A 14,592-nucleotide genomic window follows, 5' to 3' on the forward strand; every position below is an offset into this window, starting at 1 on the left:
AGGTGGGGGAAAAAATAGCAAAACAAATTATTTCCTTGTTCAGGGTCACAAGTTGTATTTTTTTGACCTGGCTCAGCCCCTTGCCTGTGAAAGGTAGGGTGTGAGCTCTGTCTGTCATTTCACAGACAGGCCCTTTGAGGCCTAGGGAGGAGTGAAGGAGTAGAACACAGAATCTAAGTCTTGTCTTTATGCATTTTGGTGGAAGCCTCAGGTCTCCCAAATGTTCAGTGATAGACCTCACTGCTTGCCTGGTGTTTTGAGAGGACAGGTTTCTCCAGTGCAAAGCACAGAGGTGCTGGTGAAGAACAGGTTCTTGCTCATTCCATTCTGCAGTATTTACTCTGATCCCCCAATCAAATGGTCATTGGTCACCCAGTCTGGATGGTGATTGGTGGAAAATGCCAGGCTTTGAGAAAGAAGATAACGTTGGAGCCAGCTTTGACTCAGGTTTTCTAGGAAGGTGGCCCTGAAGAAGTTACTCTGTCTGGGATCTGAGGGCACAGGCGTGGTTAGCAGGTAAGGGCAAATGTACCAGGTAGAAGGCTGAGTGTGAGCAGAGGTGCAACCGCCAAAGGAGCACAGCCTGTGGTAGGATGGGAAGAAGAGCAGGGGTGGAGGCATGGAGCCCAGACCTGGGGCGGGAGGGCATACCTGCGTGTCTTTGCAACATGGGCTGAGGGAATGTGGGACTGGAGAGATGTGCTCCGGTCAAGTTGATGTCCTTCTGGGTCTGTTGTGGATGGGAGCAGGGGGTACAGCTTGCATCTCTTTTGGAAATAGCAACAGCGGGAGGGCAGCCCAGTGCGAATCTTTGAAGGTGATAGAACCAAAATTTGGGGGATACTTCCTTCTTTTTTTTTTTTTTTCTTAATTCTCTTCCTCATAAAGGGAGAAAGTGAACAGAGGGCAATAAATCTAGAAGTCAAGAAACTGACCCCCTGCCTGTCTGTCACTACCAACTGAAAGAAAAATACCAACAATTTTATTTTGAATACTCTATCTGGGGCTGAGTTGGGAGACAGTCAGACTGCACAGTTTATTGATAAAACCAGCTCACAAAACAAAGTGATTATTGTCTTTATGAGGGCTTGGCTTCAGGAACATTATCATTGCTAATTGGGTGGTGTCACTATTAGGTTACTTTATATGGCAGCCCAACCAAAAAGTAAATAAATGTCATCAGGCCACCTTGCAATATTTCCTTTTTTAAAGAGGTTTTCAAAGACACTCCTTGAATCTGTCCTCTTTTTCAGGAGACTTGACCCAAGTGGTCCTGACTTTCCCAGTACCTTCCTGTACCAGGTGTGTCCTCAGTGGTTACCAATGAGTCCCCACTCCAGAGTGGGCTGGATGCCAAGGAATTCTGGGAATCTGAGGGCACCTGGACCCCTCCTCTCAGTTCTTCCTTGAAGAACACAATATTTGTTTGAATGAGTGAGCACCAGTGTATTTAAATTTACACGATCAATTATAGCAGCTGACAATCTCAGTTTTAAGGAAGCATTGTATACCATCCTAATGCTCCACAAAGCTACTCCTGTCTCTGCATAATTTGAAAAAAAAATCTGTTAGAGAAATATGATCGAGTTTTTACAAGCATGCTTAAAACCTTGGCACAGAACAAATTTTTGTAGATTAATATAATTGTCTGGCTTCTGTATAAAAACCTACTTCAAAAACTACAGCTTGTGTATAATTTTTACATGATTGTAGTCCACTTTTAATTTTGTATCACAAGCATCTTTCTCTTTAGCCGTGTTGTCTTTATAATACTACCCAGGTAGGTCATCAGCTGGTCCTGTATATCCATCTTGAAATATTTCAACCAGTTCTCCCACCCATTGCTCTTTGGCCTGAGCTGCCCTCATCTCTGGCTTGGCTTGTGGTGGGAGCCTCCTCACCAACTCCCAGCTCTTAGCCCCTTCAGTCTGTCCACCCTGCAAGCCGCCAGAGTTATTTTTTAATCCTTGAGTCAGGCCATGGCATGCCCAAGGAGCAGCTTCCTGTAGCCCAGACTCCCTGCCCAGGCCTAGAAGTTCCTGGGGGATGGGGCTCCTTGTCATGCACTTTCCTCCTCTCTTGGCCCCTGCCACAGGGGCTGCCACAGGCCTTCCTTTGTTTTTACTATTCCCTCTGTCTGGAACCCTGTTTCCCCAGGTCTTCATTCCAGGTTCTGCCCGAATGGCCCCTCCCAAGAATTGAACAAGTAATTGATATTTGTGGCTTTATATATTCTGTCATGTGGTTGTGATTTGCTTAAATACCACCCTTTTGTTAAACAGGAAGGTCGTATTTGGCAACGCAATGAACATCTCTTAAACATTTATTGAAGAGATAAGAGTTGACATACAGAAATGTAGATTTATAGATGTATCTGCACCCCCATGTCTATTTAACAACTGTGATATTTGTGATCTATGTGTTTTCATCCAAGTTTCTGGCTCATGGCTTCTCCCCCAAGGGAGGACAGAGAAACTAGAATTTCTTTTGGCAGAGGCAAGCCACAGAAACTGACCTTCTACCTGCCTTGGAGCTGGCCCTGGAGAAATTCTGTAACTTACATTGTCTGATAGTAGATGATAAGACTCCATTTCAGAAGGGATCCTGCCCCATACCCTGAAGGAAAGAATGCTGAAGAATCTGGACTGACAGGCCTTGCTGGTTTTCCCCACTGGATCCTGACCCTTTTGTCCAGTCACCTTTTGATATGGTTGAAAGAGCTTCCTGGATAGCTGAACATGTAGATGGTGGGGCACCCAGAGAGGGCATGGAAACTCTGTACCCTTCGAGCCCTATGTATCTGTTCCTTTGTAGTATCCTTTGTATTAAACCAGAACACATAGGTAAGTCTTTCTTTGAGTTCTATGAGTGCTCAAGCAAATTAATTGACCCAGGGAGAGGGTTGAGGGAACCGCGATTTATAGCCAGTGAATCAGAAGCACAGGGAAATCTATCTCAAGCTTGCTTTTGGCATCTGAGGGTGTGCAGCCTTGGGGACTGAGCACTCAGCTTGGGGCATCTGCTGCTGTCCCCAAGCACATAGCGGCAGAACTGAATTGGAGTAGAGGACACCCAGCTAGTGTCTGCTGCAGAATTTCTCACTTGCTTGGTGAGTGGCGAGAAACCCCGCCATGTGCATTTTGCCAATTTTTAAGTTTTTGTGGTTTTATACTATATACACCCTTTGCATTTTTCATCACCCAACATGCTTTTGATATCTTTGACGTTGATATACAGTCATGCATTGTTTAATGAGACATGTTCTAAAAAATACATCACTAGCTAATTTCATCACGCATGTACAGATGTAGGAAGGCTGTGACATTGCTAGGCAATATAATTTCATTGTACATGCAGTCTGGGGTTGGCCAAAACATTGTTACACTGTACTTGACAGTATGTGGATCTAATTTGTTCATTTTAATGGCCGTATAGTACTTTACAGTTTATTTGCCTCTTGTGGCTGAAGAATAGTTAGCTCATTTCCCTGTTGGGGTGTGACAGACAGTGCTATAGAAGCCATCCTGTAAAATATCTCATGGTTCTTTGTGTGAGGATTTCTCTAGGAATGAGATCTGAGAGGACAGATGTTGGACTGTGTGGATTATGGCATTGTTTGTGTTTTAAGTTGTGGTTCAATACATATAAGTTGAAATTGACCATTTTAACCACCTGAAATGCTACGAAGCACATTCACGTTGTTTTGCAATGATTATCACCTTTCAGCTCCACTACCACCACTCATCCTCCCATCTGAAACTCTGTACCCATTAAATAATAGCTCCACTCCCGCCTGCCCCTACCCCCCCCAGTCCCTGGCCACAGCTCTTCTGTGCTACTTCTGGCTCCATGAGTCTGACTACACTAGATACCTCCTAAAAGTAGAGTCATACAATATTTGTCCTTTTATGACTGTCTTAACATAAGGTCTTCAAGGTTTACCCATGTATAATGTGTTAGAATTTCCTCCTTTCTAAGACTGGGTTATTACCATTGTATGTGTTTATCACATTTAATTTGTATACTCATTGGCCAGTGGACATTAGGGTCGATCGTACCTTTTGGCTATTGTGAATAATGCTGTCTTGAACACAGGTGTAGAAACATCTGAGTCCCTGTTTTCATTTTTTTATTTTTTAAATTATAGCCAGGAATGGAGTTGCTGTATCCCGTGGTGACTGAGTTTAACTTTTTGAGGAACCTTATTATGCATGTTTTTTACTTCATCAAGTGTACCAAAACTAGGCTTATGTATTTTGCACTTTAGATTTCTTGGATTCCTTTCTTAGGTTTAGTTCTAAGTGTAATTGTGGGTTTAGGGCTTATGGACAGATTTTTGGTTTTCCAAACATGCTGTCAAACTGTTTACGCTAAGTGTTGTTCCCGTTTACACCGGCTCCATCTGGCTAGACACTAGTTCTGTTGTGAGTACTTTAATTGCAGTCATAGCGACACTGGAAATTTTCATGTAAATAACCTCCCCCTGGTTATTAATAGTTGTAATATATAACATTCACTTTTAAGAGAAGTCATCAAGGAAATTAGAAATCCAAAGTATTCTTTGTGTTTACTTATTGGCATGACAAATTGAAATAGCAATAGTCCATTTTCGGAGTGTTTTCTTGGAGGTTTAATTCTAGACTGGACTTAGATACATTAATTTTTTTTCCTTTAAAAATAAAATAAATTTGTTTCTTTTGCTGAGAAGAAACTGTTTAGTTTGAATCCATCTCATTTATTGATTATTGGTTTTAATTCTTGCACTATAGGAGTCTTATTAAGGAAGTTGGGGCCTAATCCCACATGATGGAGATTAGGGCCTACTTTTTCTTCTATTAGACACAGAATCTCTTGTTTAATTCCTAGGTCCTTGATCCACTTTGAGTTGAGTTTTGTGCATGGTGAGAGATAAGGGGTTTAATTTCATTTTGTTGCATATGGATTTCCAGTTTTCCCAGCACCATTTGTTGAAGTGGCTATCTTTTCTCCAATGCATGTTTTTGGTGCCTTTGTCTAATATAAGATGATTATAATTCTGTGGGTTGGTCTCTGTGTCCTCTATTCTGTACCATTGGTCTACCAGTCTGTTTTGGTGCCAATACCATTCTGTTTTTGTTACTGTTGCTCTGTAATATAGTTTAAGGTCTGGTATAGTGATGCCACCTGCTTCACTCTCCCTGCTAAGGATTGCTTTAGCTATTCTGGGTCTCTTATTTTTCCAGATGAATTTCATGATTGCCTTTTCTATTTCTATGAGGAATGTCATTGGAATTTTGATCGGAATTGTATAATGCTTTTGGTAGTATGGTCATTTTGATAATATTAATTCTGCCTATCCAAGAGCAAGGTAGATCTTTCCATCTTCTAAGGACTTCTTTGATTTCTTTCTTGAGGGTTCTGTAGTTTTCATTATATAAATCTTTTACCTCTTTCGTTAAGTTGATTCCCAAGTATTTTATTTTATTTTATTTTTTTGAGGCTTTTGTAAATAGGGTAGTTTTCCTCATTTTCCTCTCAAGGATTTGTCACTGATATACAGAAATGCCTTTGATTTATGGATGTTTTACATCCTGCTACTTTGCTGAATTCGTTTACTAGTTCTAGAAGTTTTTTAGTGGATCTTTTTGGGTCTTCTGGGTATAGAATCATATCATCAGCAAATGGTGCTAATTTAAGTTCTTCTTTTCCTATACATATCCCTTTAATTTCTTTTGGCTGTCTAATTTCTCTGGCCAGTGTTTCAAGAACCATGTTAAATAGAAGTGGTGAAAGAGGTCATCCCTGTCTTGTTCCAGTTTTTAGAGGGAATGCCTTCAATTTTTTCCATTTAGAATGATGTTGGCCTAGGGCTTAGTGTAGATAGCCTTTACCATTCTGACATATGTTCCTGTTATCCCTAGTTTTTCTAGTGTTTTGAACATGAAGGGATGCTGTATTTTGTCAAATGCTTTTTCTGCATCTATTGAAATGATCACATGATTCTTATCTTTGAGTCTATTGATGTGATGAATTACATTTATTGATTTCCTTATGTTGAACCAACCTTGCATCCCTGGGATGATCCCACTTGATCATGGTGCACACCTACATCTTGGGAGCAAATTTTTACCCCTCACACATCTGATAGAGCACTAATCTCTAGGGTATATAAAGAACTCAAAAAGCTAAGCACCAAAAAAACCAAATAACCCAATCAATAAATGGGCCAAGGACCTGAACAGATACTTCTCAGAAGAGGATATACAATCAATCAACAAATATATGAAAAAATGTTCATCATCTCTAGCAATTAGTGAAATGCAAATCAAAACCACTCTAAGATATCATCTCACTCCAGTCAGAGTGGCAGCTATTATGAAGACAAGCAACAAGTGTTGGTGAGGAGGTGGGGAAAAAGGTACATTCATACATTGCTGGTGGAACTGCAAATTGGTGCAGCCAATATGGAAAGCAATATGGAGATTTCTTGAAAAACTGGGAATGGAGCCACCATTTGACCCAGCTATCCCTCTCGGTCTATCCCAAAGGACTTAAAAATAACATACTACAGGGATATACCCATATCAATATTTATAGCTGCACAATTCACAATAGCTAAACTGTGGAACCAACCTAGATGCCCTTCAGTAGATGAATGGATTAAAAAAATATGGCATATATACACAATGGAATATTACTCAGCAATAAAAGAGAATAAAATCGTGACATTTGCAGGTAAATGGATGGAGTTGGAGAAAATAATGCTAAGTGAAGTTAGTCAATCCCAGAAAGACAAATGCTGAATATTTTCTCTGATAGAAGGTGACTGACTCATAGCTGGGTAGGGAGAGGGAGCAGGGGAGGAATAGATGAACTCTAGATAGGGCAGAGGAGTGAGAGGGGAAGAGATGGGGTGGGGGGTTAGCAATGAAGGTGGAATATGATGGACATGATTATCCAAAGTACATGTATGAAGACATGAATTGGTGTGAACATACTTCATATACAGAGATATGAAAAATTGTGCTTTATATGTGTAATAAGAATTCTAATGTGGGCTGGGGATGTGGCTCAAGCGGTAGCGCACTCGCCTGGCACGCGCGGGGCGCTGGGTTTGATCCTCGGCACCACATAAAAATAAAATAAAGATGTTGTGTCCACTGAAAAATAAATATTAAAAACAAGTTCTCTCTTTCTCTCTCTCTCTCTCTCTCTTAAAAAAAAGAATTGTAATGTATTCCGCTGTCATGTATTTAAAAAATAAAATCAATTAAGAAATTAAAATAAATTAAATAAAAAAAATTAAAATAAATTTTGCTGGGTGCAGTGGCACATGCCTGTAATTTCAGTGACCTAGTAGACTGAGGCAGGAAGATTACAAGTTCTAGGCCAGCCTCAGCAACTTAGGGAAATCTTAAGCAAAGTAGTGAGACCCTGTGGTAAAATAAAAAATACAAGGACTGGGGATGTAGCTCAGTAGTACTGTGCCCCTGAGTTAACTCCCCAACATCAATCAATCAATCAATCAATCAGTTTCTCTACAATTCTGGTTTTATAGCTGAGAGATTTGGAATTACTCTCATCTGTAATATAATTATCATTTGCTTTTGTGGATTCCTATACTACTGTTTCTAAGAAACACAGACTTTGCTTTTGACATTCTGGAGCCTCTATAGCAGACTTTCTCCTCCTTCACTTTTCCCTGACCCTGCTTGGCTTCTGTTGTTGCACAATGAACCTGGGTGCCCGAGTGAACTGTGCCATGTTCAATTGCACAAGGTGCCCTTTTGCCTCATGATGGAAACCCTGTTTCTCACTGCTGCACCCAACCTGGGGGGTGGATTGGCCGCCTTTGCTCAGCTGCTGCTGTTGGGGTATGTATCCTTGGAGCCAGGGTCTGTGAGTTAGCGGGGTGCCTGACACCAGTCTGCCTGGAGCTGAACCAGTGTACTGGTTTAGCCTTTCTTTAGACAGAATGGCTTCTGGTGGTAATTAAGGCCACAGTTGTTCCAGAGAATTCCTGGTCAAGTGTTTGTTTCTGTCTCTCAAGCATAGTTCTGTTGGCTTTTTTTTTTTCCAGTTCTGAATAGGTTTCTCTGTCCCTTCTCTGAAGAACAGTGGAATTGCGCCTCAGTTGAGAGTTACAGAAATGGAATAGAAAAGGGAGATTTTGTACCCATTCCTCTTTGGCTGGAGAATGAACTGGGAGGTGGTGCTAAAGGGGACAGGTGGGAGCTGAGCTCCCGGCTCCCAGTCCTGCTGCTGCTTAGCGGAGACTTTGGCATGTCTCTGAATCTCACAGGGGCTGGGTTCCCCTTCTGTCTTTTGGACTGTGCTTTCCTAGCTTATAGAATATGTTCCCAAGCCTCATCCTGCACTGCCTATTGGTTTTGGAGATTAAGTGAGCTGCACTAACAGATCCAGGAGCTTTGCATGGCCCGGCACATCCTTATCAAGGACTTAGTGGTTGCCAGGCAGGGTCCTGGGAACAGAGCAAGTGGGGAGAATGAACTGGCATCTGAAGGTGCTGTGCTGCTTCCAGAGGCCTCTGCTGGGTGGGACCTGCAGCACATCCTGGCACAGTCTCCCATGTGCTGCTGGTTTGCTCTGTGATACCTGGTCACTTTCTAGCCTCTCTGAGCATAGTATTCTCTTCCACTAACTGAGGTGATTGAGTCACGGCGGTTTTGTTCTCATGGCCTCTCTGTAATTTGTGGAATCACAACTTTTCTGATATGGAAAAACCAAAGATGCCTAGGTTAGACTCTAAACTCATGGAATCTTCTAGAAGAGGAATCTTCTAGAAGGTGATCTGTCAGACACCAGTTACAGAGCATTACACAGGTCTCTGGGACCCACATGGCCTCTGTGTGACTTTGAGTCTGTGCCCTTTAGTCCTTACAGTTTCCAGAAAGTGGAATCATTTCCAAGTCTGTATAGAGTGGTTTGCAAGTGTCTGAGTGGGTGAGGAGTCTTGTGAAGCCTTTAGAACATTGCTGTGTCTCGCAGTCACTGCCCAGGGAAGCGGGCAAGGAGAGAGGGCTGCTGCCTCCAGTCAGAACGTCCTCGGACGCGAGCCTCAGGTCTCACTCCTCGCTCTCCACCCTATGGCCAAATGGGAACTTGGTGGGTAAAGAAATGGAGTGGGGTAGGGATGGGGAGGAAAAAAGGTGGGCCTCTGTTTTGTGTCCCTACTTGATGGTGAAGGGTCTTTTCATGTTGAGTGTTGTCCTTAATGTAGTCCACGATGTTCTCCCATTCCTCCCAGAGTGAGGCATGGGGTAGGCATGGTAACCCACATCTATATTTTTCTCTTATGAGTTAAAAAAAAAAAATCTAAATTAGTGTCTAGCATTTAGAAATCAGAGGATTTCCTATAAACATACAGTTCCTGGTCTCAGCAGAAGTGGTCCTGTGGAGGCCCCCGGGGCTGTGGAGGCCCGGAGGCTGTCCCCTCGTGGAGCAGGGAAGTGCTGTAGTGGTGGCTGCCCTCAGACATGGCCTTTGTAACCTGCAGCTGCGCTCCAGCTGCCCAGAGAAACCTAGAGGGGAAAGGGAGTTTTCCTCAGCTTCACACCTTTGTTCTACGGAAGAGGAAACTGAGTCCCAGGGAGGTGAAGCATGACTTGGAAGGGCTATAGGACAAAGTGAGGGCAGCATGAGGGAGTGGGACCCCATTCTCCAGACTCCTAGCCTGGTGCTCTTGCTGGCAGTCAGGGCCATCTCCAGCAGGTGGCGGCCGGGTGCTGGCTTCCTTCCACTCTGCCTCCTCCCTGGCTTTCTGTCCCCTTTCCTCTGTGCCCTTCTGTTCCTCTTTCTCCCTCCGCTTTTGCCAGAATTTCCTCTCACCCAACCCTCTCTCTTGCTCTTCTTGACTCCTTCCCTCTCCCAACCCCCGTGTTTTCTCCGATATCCTGAGATTGGGTGTGTATTCAGGGGTGTTTGCATACTCTGCCCCCTCTCATGGACTTGCAGTTCTCTGTTCTCCTGGGACCAGAGCTCTGGCATGCAGGAATAGGCCCAGAAACCCCATCAGAACCACCTGCTCCCATCCAGAGTCACCCACTTAACTGTGGTTCAGAAGAGGTGGGCCAGGAATCCTAGATGTGCCGACTTCCAAGAGGCCAAGGGTTTGTAGTTTGACATGAGATTCTCTGATTTTTAAATTTTTTGAGTTCTGCCTCTGCTGTAAGAAAGCATTGTCCTGGGCACTGACAGGTTTGTCAGTCTGGCATGTTACCTGATCAGTACAGATCCCTAGATGGAGGGTCCTCCTTCTAGCCCCTCTCCATGGCTGAGGATCTAGCCTGGTAAGGTATGGGACGGACAGAACTGCGTCTATAGCCCCAGACACTCTGGATGCCTCACGGTCTCCTGCACTTTCTCCCGCCTCCCAGGCAGCACTAATGAAGCCCTCATCTTGGAAGGAGGGTCCATTTTAAACCTTTTGCTTTGGGAAAAACCTCAGAAAGGTTATAGCTCCCAAGAGGTGAAGAATTGTGTTCTGCTCCTAAAGTGGTGCTGTAAGAATGGTGGGCATTGGGTTGGCATTTGCTGAGGATGGAGGGGACATCCACTTTCCTAAGGGGCTTTCCTCCATGCTGGACAAAGACCTAGGGTGATACTGGGAGGGGCATGGAAAAACTTTGACACTAGATGACAGCAATTCCTTCGAGCTGAAGGCTGGGCGTCTGCAGTAGGTGGGGGTGGACAGAGTGGATCTGCTTTTCCTTCCCTTTGCCCTGTTATGCATGCAGCACTTCTGAGTCCTACCGTTGCTCAGCAAGACGCTAAGGGCCAGGCTAGATATAAAAGGGTGTTTCAGAGCCCTTTTTCCCCCCTAGGGGTTCACAGTTAGTAGGGAAGACATGTGGAGAAAACACTGCTAACATTGTGTTGGAATCATTTATGCACTGAATGCTGTGGTAGCCAGAGGGGAGAGGTTGAGCGAGGCTTTGCAAATGCAGGGTGACATTTGAGTGATATTTTAGAATGGAGCTGGCTGGGCAGTGAAGGGCATTGTAGGCAGTTAAAATAGCTGGTGTAAAAACCCAGATTTGTGAAAAAAAAAAAAACATGTTTGGAGAATGGCAAGAAGTTGGTTTGGCTTAAATCAAGAAAAATTGGAGACCATAGCACAGGATTAGCCTGATAAGAAAGGCTACTGGAGACCAAATCGATTGTGCGTAGTGGCCTGAATAAGGTAGATGTTACTTCCTTTGCTCTTAAAAGTTCAGGTGCAGAGTGTTTCAGGAGTGCCCTCTCCACCGAATTTTCATCCCTGGCATACCTTTGCTTGTATGGGCAAAGATGATTCCAGAGGCAGCTCAGCTGTGCAGCTAGATAGGTGGCAAGGCCATGGCTTGGAAGCTCTGTTTAATTCCTGGTAACTGGGAAGTGGGGACCCATTCCTGCAGGGAGAGCTGGGAAATATATTTTCTAGTGGATTGACCAAGGGCCATCCATCCTTTGGGGGTTACTTTTGCTAAAAGGAAGAGTCAGAGACTGGATATTGGCAAACCGGCAGTGGCCTCTGCTCTAGGAAGGCACAGGCTGAATTATGAGGACTTTCATAGGGAGCTAAGGAGGTTTTTAAATCATGGCAGTATCGTGATTAACAAAGCATCTTTCTGAAGATGGTGCCAGCAGCAATATGGCAATTAACCATGGGGAAGGAGGAGACACTGAGGGGTCAGTCTCCTCTAACTGCCTTGCTGAGCTTGACAGGCTGGAGTGGGGGTCAGTGGGGCTTGGGGTTGTGTTACTACAGATCTGCCAGAAGCAAAGACCTGTAGGGGTTTGGGTTCAATCAGGAAATTGTTGCTTTCTTTTGAGATTTAGCTAAGAACATGTTTTTGTTTTTTATTTTTCATGACACTGGGATCGAAACTCAAGGACACTGTACCACTGAGCTACACCCCAGCTCTCTTAAAAATTTATTTTTAGACAGGGTCTCGCCTAAATTGCCCAGGCTGGCCTTGAACTTGTGATTCTTCTGCCTCAGGCTCCCTAGTAGCTGGGATTACAGGTGTGCACCACCACGCCTGCTGAGAACACATTTTTATAGCTTGTTAAAATGTGAATTGGAGCTGTGGAGAAATGATGACCATAGAGAGCACAAAGGTTTTTTTTCCTTCCATGTGGGCTGGCAGTGTTCCTTCACATTATCAGCTCTAAAAAGCTTTAAGAGAGGGACAGGGCTGTCCTACACAGGCCACTGGCCTTCCGAGATTCTGCACATAAGTTACTTCAATTCTTGGCTCTGCTGCACCACCCTAACTTGCCCATATGTTTTAAGCGACCATCCCTAGCACACATATGAAGCCTTCTACCTGTTGAGAACAAAAGCTTCCTGTTGATGACAGTGTCCCCAAGGACAGTGTTTCACATGCGTCCTCCCAGAAGACGGGCAGCAGGTGCCAGGGCGAAGGCATGGCTTTTAGTCAGCTGCTGAGACTTCTCAGATAAAATGCACCCCTGAGCTAGCGTGTGACCTTGACCAACAGGACAGTCCACAGCTCCTGTGAATTTCAGCTTTGCAGCCTGTAAAACCCAGCAAATAACATCCATATCCCACGTTTCCAGGAGGGCCGAGAGTACTCTGAGGTGTGTGGCATGTCAACAGCATTCCTGGGGGATTCTTGACAGCTCCTGTGTTCATTCACCCAACCTCAGGCCTCCAGTGTGCCTTCTCACTGAGGCTGACATGGTGTCCTTCCACAAGAGTTCTCTGGGCCTTCTGAAAGTCAAGGATAGCTCCTGGGGCAGTCGCTAGGGGCATCATCTTTTCTGTGCCCCAATTCTCTGGGCCTTCCAAGCAGCTGAAAACTTATTGACATTTGTATGGCTGGCCACATTATGGAAAAATCAACTATAAAATTTTTTTTAACAGAGCCTTTTGACACAGCCTTCCCTTTTGATACTTTATCTCACTGGGTCATCACATGCTTAAAGGAAAACAACCTCTCTTGGGGCACCAAGACCCACACTGTAAATATGTTGATCTTCAACCCTGGAAACATGGAAGGACAGGTCAACTCTCAGCTTTTGAGCAGGTGACGTTGTGTTCACAAGTAACACTTTGATCTCAGAAGGGATATATTTTTTTTTTCTGGATATATATATATATATTTTTTCCTTTCCCACCACCACACAGCATCCAGACACCAGAGGATACCAGCCTGTCCTGTCGGTGTGTCATGCAGGAATGTGCTGGTCCCCTGCCTGTTCTCCTGGGTACAGGCTGCTCTACCTTTTGCAGAGCTGCTGTGGAGCATGGTTTGGTCAGGAGATGCTTTTTTAAGGAACAGATGCTGTGCCTGGCACCCACATGCCTTGATCCCAAGTCCCCTCTCTCAGATGGTGGTTGTATTGTAGCTGGGAGTCCTCTCCCAGAGCTGAGCTCTGTGGGAACGTCTTCACTTGAGAATGAGAAGAGAAACCATTCACTTCTCATGGGCCTGTCTTGAACCTTTTGGGTGGTGTCTTCTTGTTGGTGGAAAATGAGAAGAAACCAGAGAAATCGTCTTGAAGTGGGGCCACCACTCTGTCCAAGGGAGGATGTGGAGCTTCCGCAGGTCTGTCCTGGTTTTTGGCTGGTTGAAGTGCCAAGTGTGCACACTGTGACATTTCCCAAGTGTTCAGGTGCAGTCTACCCTCCAGGATTGAACTGTTTCCTAAAATGCCAAGTAAAATGCTGAGTGTCCTCCTGTTCTAATCATTAACGCTCCTTAGCACTTTGGAAAGCCACACTGACATCCTGAATGAAAGCATTGTGCAGTAAAGCTTTGCACACGGAGCTGAATGAGAGGGGCTGGTGGGGCTTTGGAGAATGTGGGAGCTGGCAGTGTCTCCAGCAGGCTGCTGCCCAAGGGTGACAACCCCTAATTGTAGGTTCTCTTTCCCTGTGGTGGTTCTTCCCCCCCTCCTCCTCCCACCTCCCATCTTTGCCTGTTGTGTGACCTTCCTGTTAAACACAAAGGAGGCAGGAGTCTGGGCGACTCTGTCATGGCTGCTCTTCTGGGTGCTGGCCTCTCTGTGTTCTTTGCTGTCTGCTTGGCGTTGGCTCAGGCAGGGGGCAGGAGGGGAGAAGCTGCCTCCCCTGCTGTCCCTGCCTTGTTTCTCCAGAGAATCCTGGCCCCAGGCCTTCCTGCTCCCTCTGACAGCTGCCTCCCCCACTACTGTGGACGCCAGTCATTGGCCCCGAGCCTGTGTTTAGGACCTGACTTCCTCCTTCCTTTCTCCTTTAGTTTGATTCCACCCTCCATGTTTTGGGAACACCTCATGATTTCAGTCCTTCCTCAGCAACCCCATTTCCCTATGGTGTTGGATGGTTTGATTCTGAGCGTGTCTTCTCCCCTGCCCTTTCTCTTTGGAAAGGCCGGAGACAGAATCGTGTGTGGTCCTCCACCTGCACCAGGTTCCCTCCTGTGCTTTCTTCTTAAGGCAAGAATGTGGTACAACAGCTTCATCAAGATCTGACCCCCAGAGCAGTCTAATCTTTCAATTGGTGTTTCTCTGTTGAAGACTCATTTCTGGCAGGGAAGACTGGATTAACTCTTGTCTCTTTTCCACCTGTATGCACTGTAGTGCTTGGTTTAGCTCTGGGTTGGC

At 44.9% G+C, this 14,592-nt stretch overlaps 1 protein-coding gene across 8 annotated transcripts in view; it reads left to right on the forward strand.

Moving 5' to 3' along the window:
- Positions 1–14,592, forward strand: part of Trak1 (trafficking kinesin protein 1) — a 114,771-nt gene that overhangs the window by 15,731 nt on the left and 84,448 nt on the right. For 5 of the 8 annotated variants that reach the window (XM_076844021.2, XM_076844029.2, XM_076844073.2 and 2 more), the window contains exon 1: positions 8,958–9,105. The exons of 1 other annotated variant lie outside the window; for it this stretch is intronic. In XM_076844021.2, coding sequence (XP_076700136.2) covers positions 9,087–9,105 — 19 coding nt within the window. In that variant the 5' untranslated portion in view covers positions 8,958–9,086. Of the gene's footprint in view, positions 1–7,779; positions 7,854–8,957; positions 9,106–14,592 lie in introns of those variants that run through there. 2 more of the 8 variants (XM_076844050.2, XM_076844043.2) reach the window with 2 other exon arrangements.

This window comes from Callospermophilus lateralis, chromosome 1 (genome assembly GCF_048772815.1).
Source record: "Callospermophilus lateralis isolate mCalLat2 chromosome 1, mCalLat2.hap1, whole genome shotgun sequence".
NCBI classification, from domain to species: Eukaryota; Metazoa; Chordata; class Mammalia; order Rodentia; family Sciuridae; genus Callospermophilus; species Callospermophilus lateralis.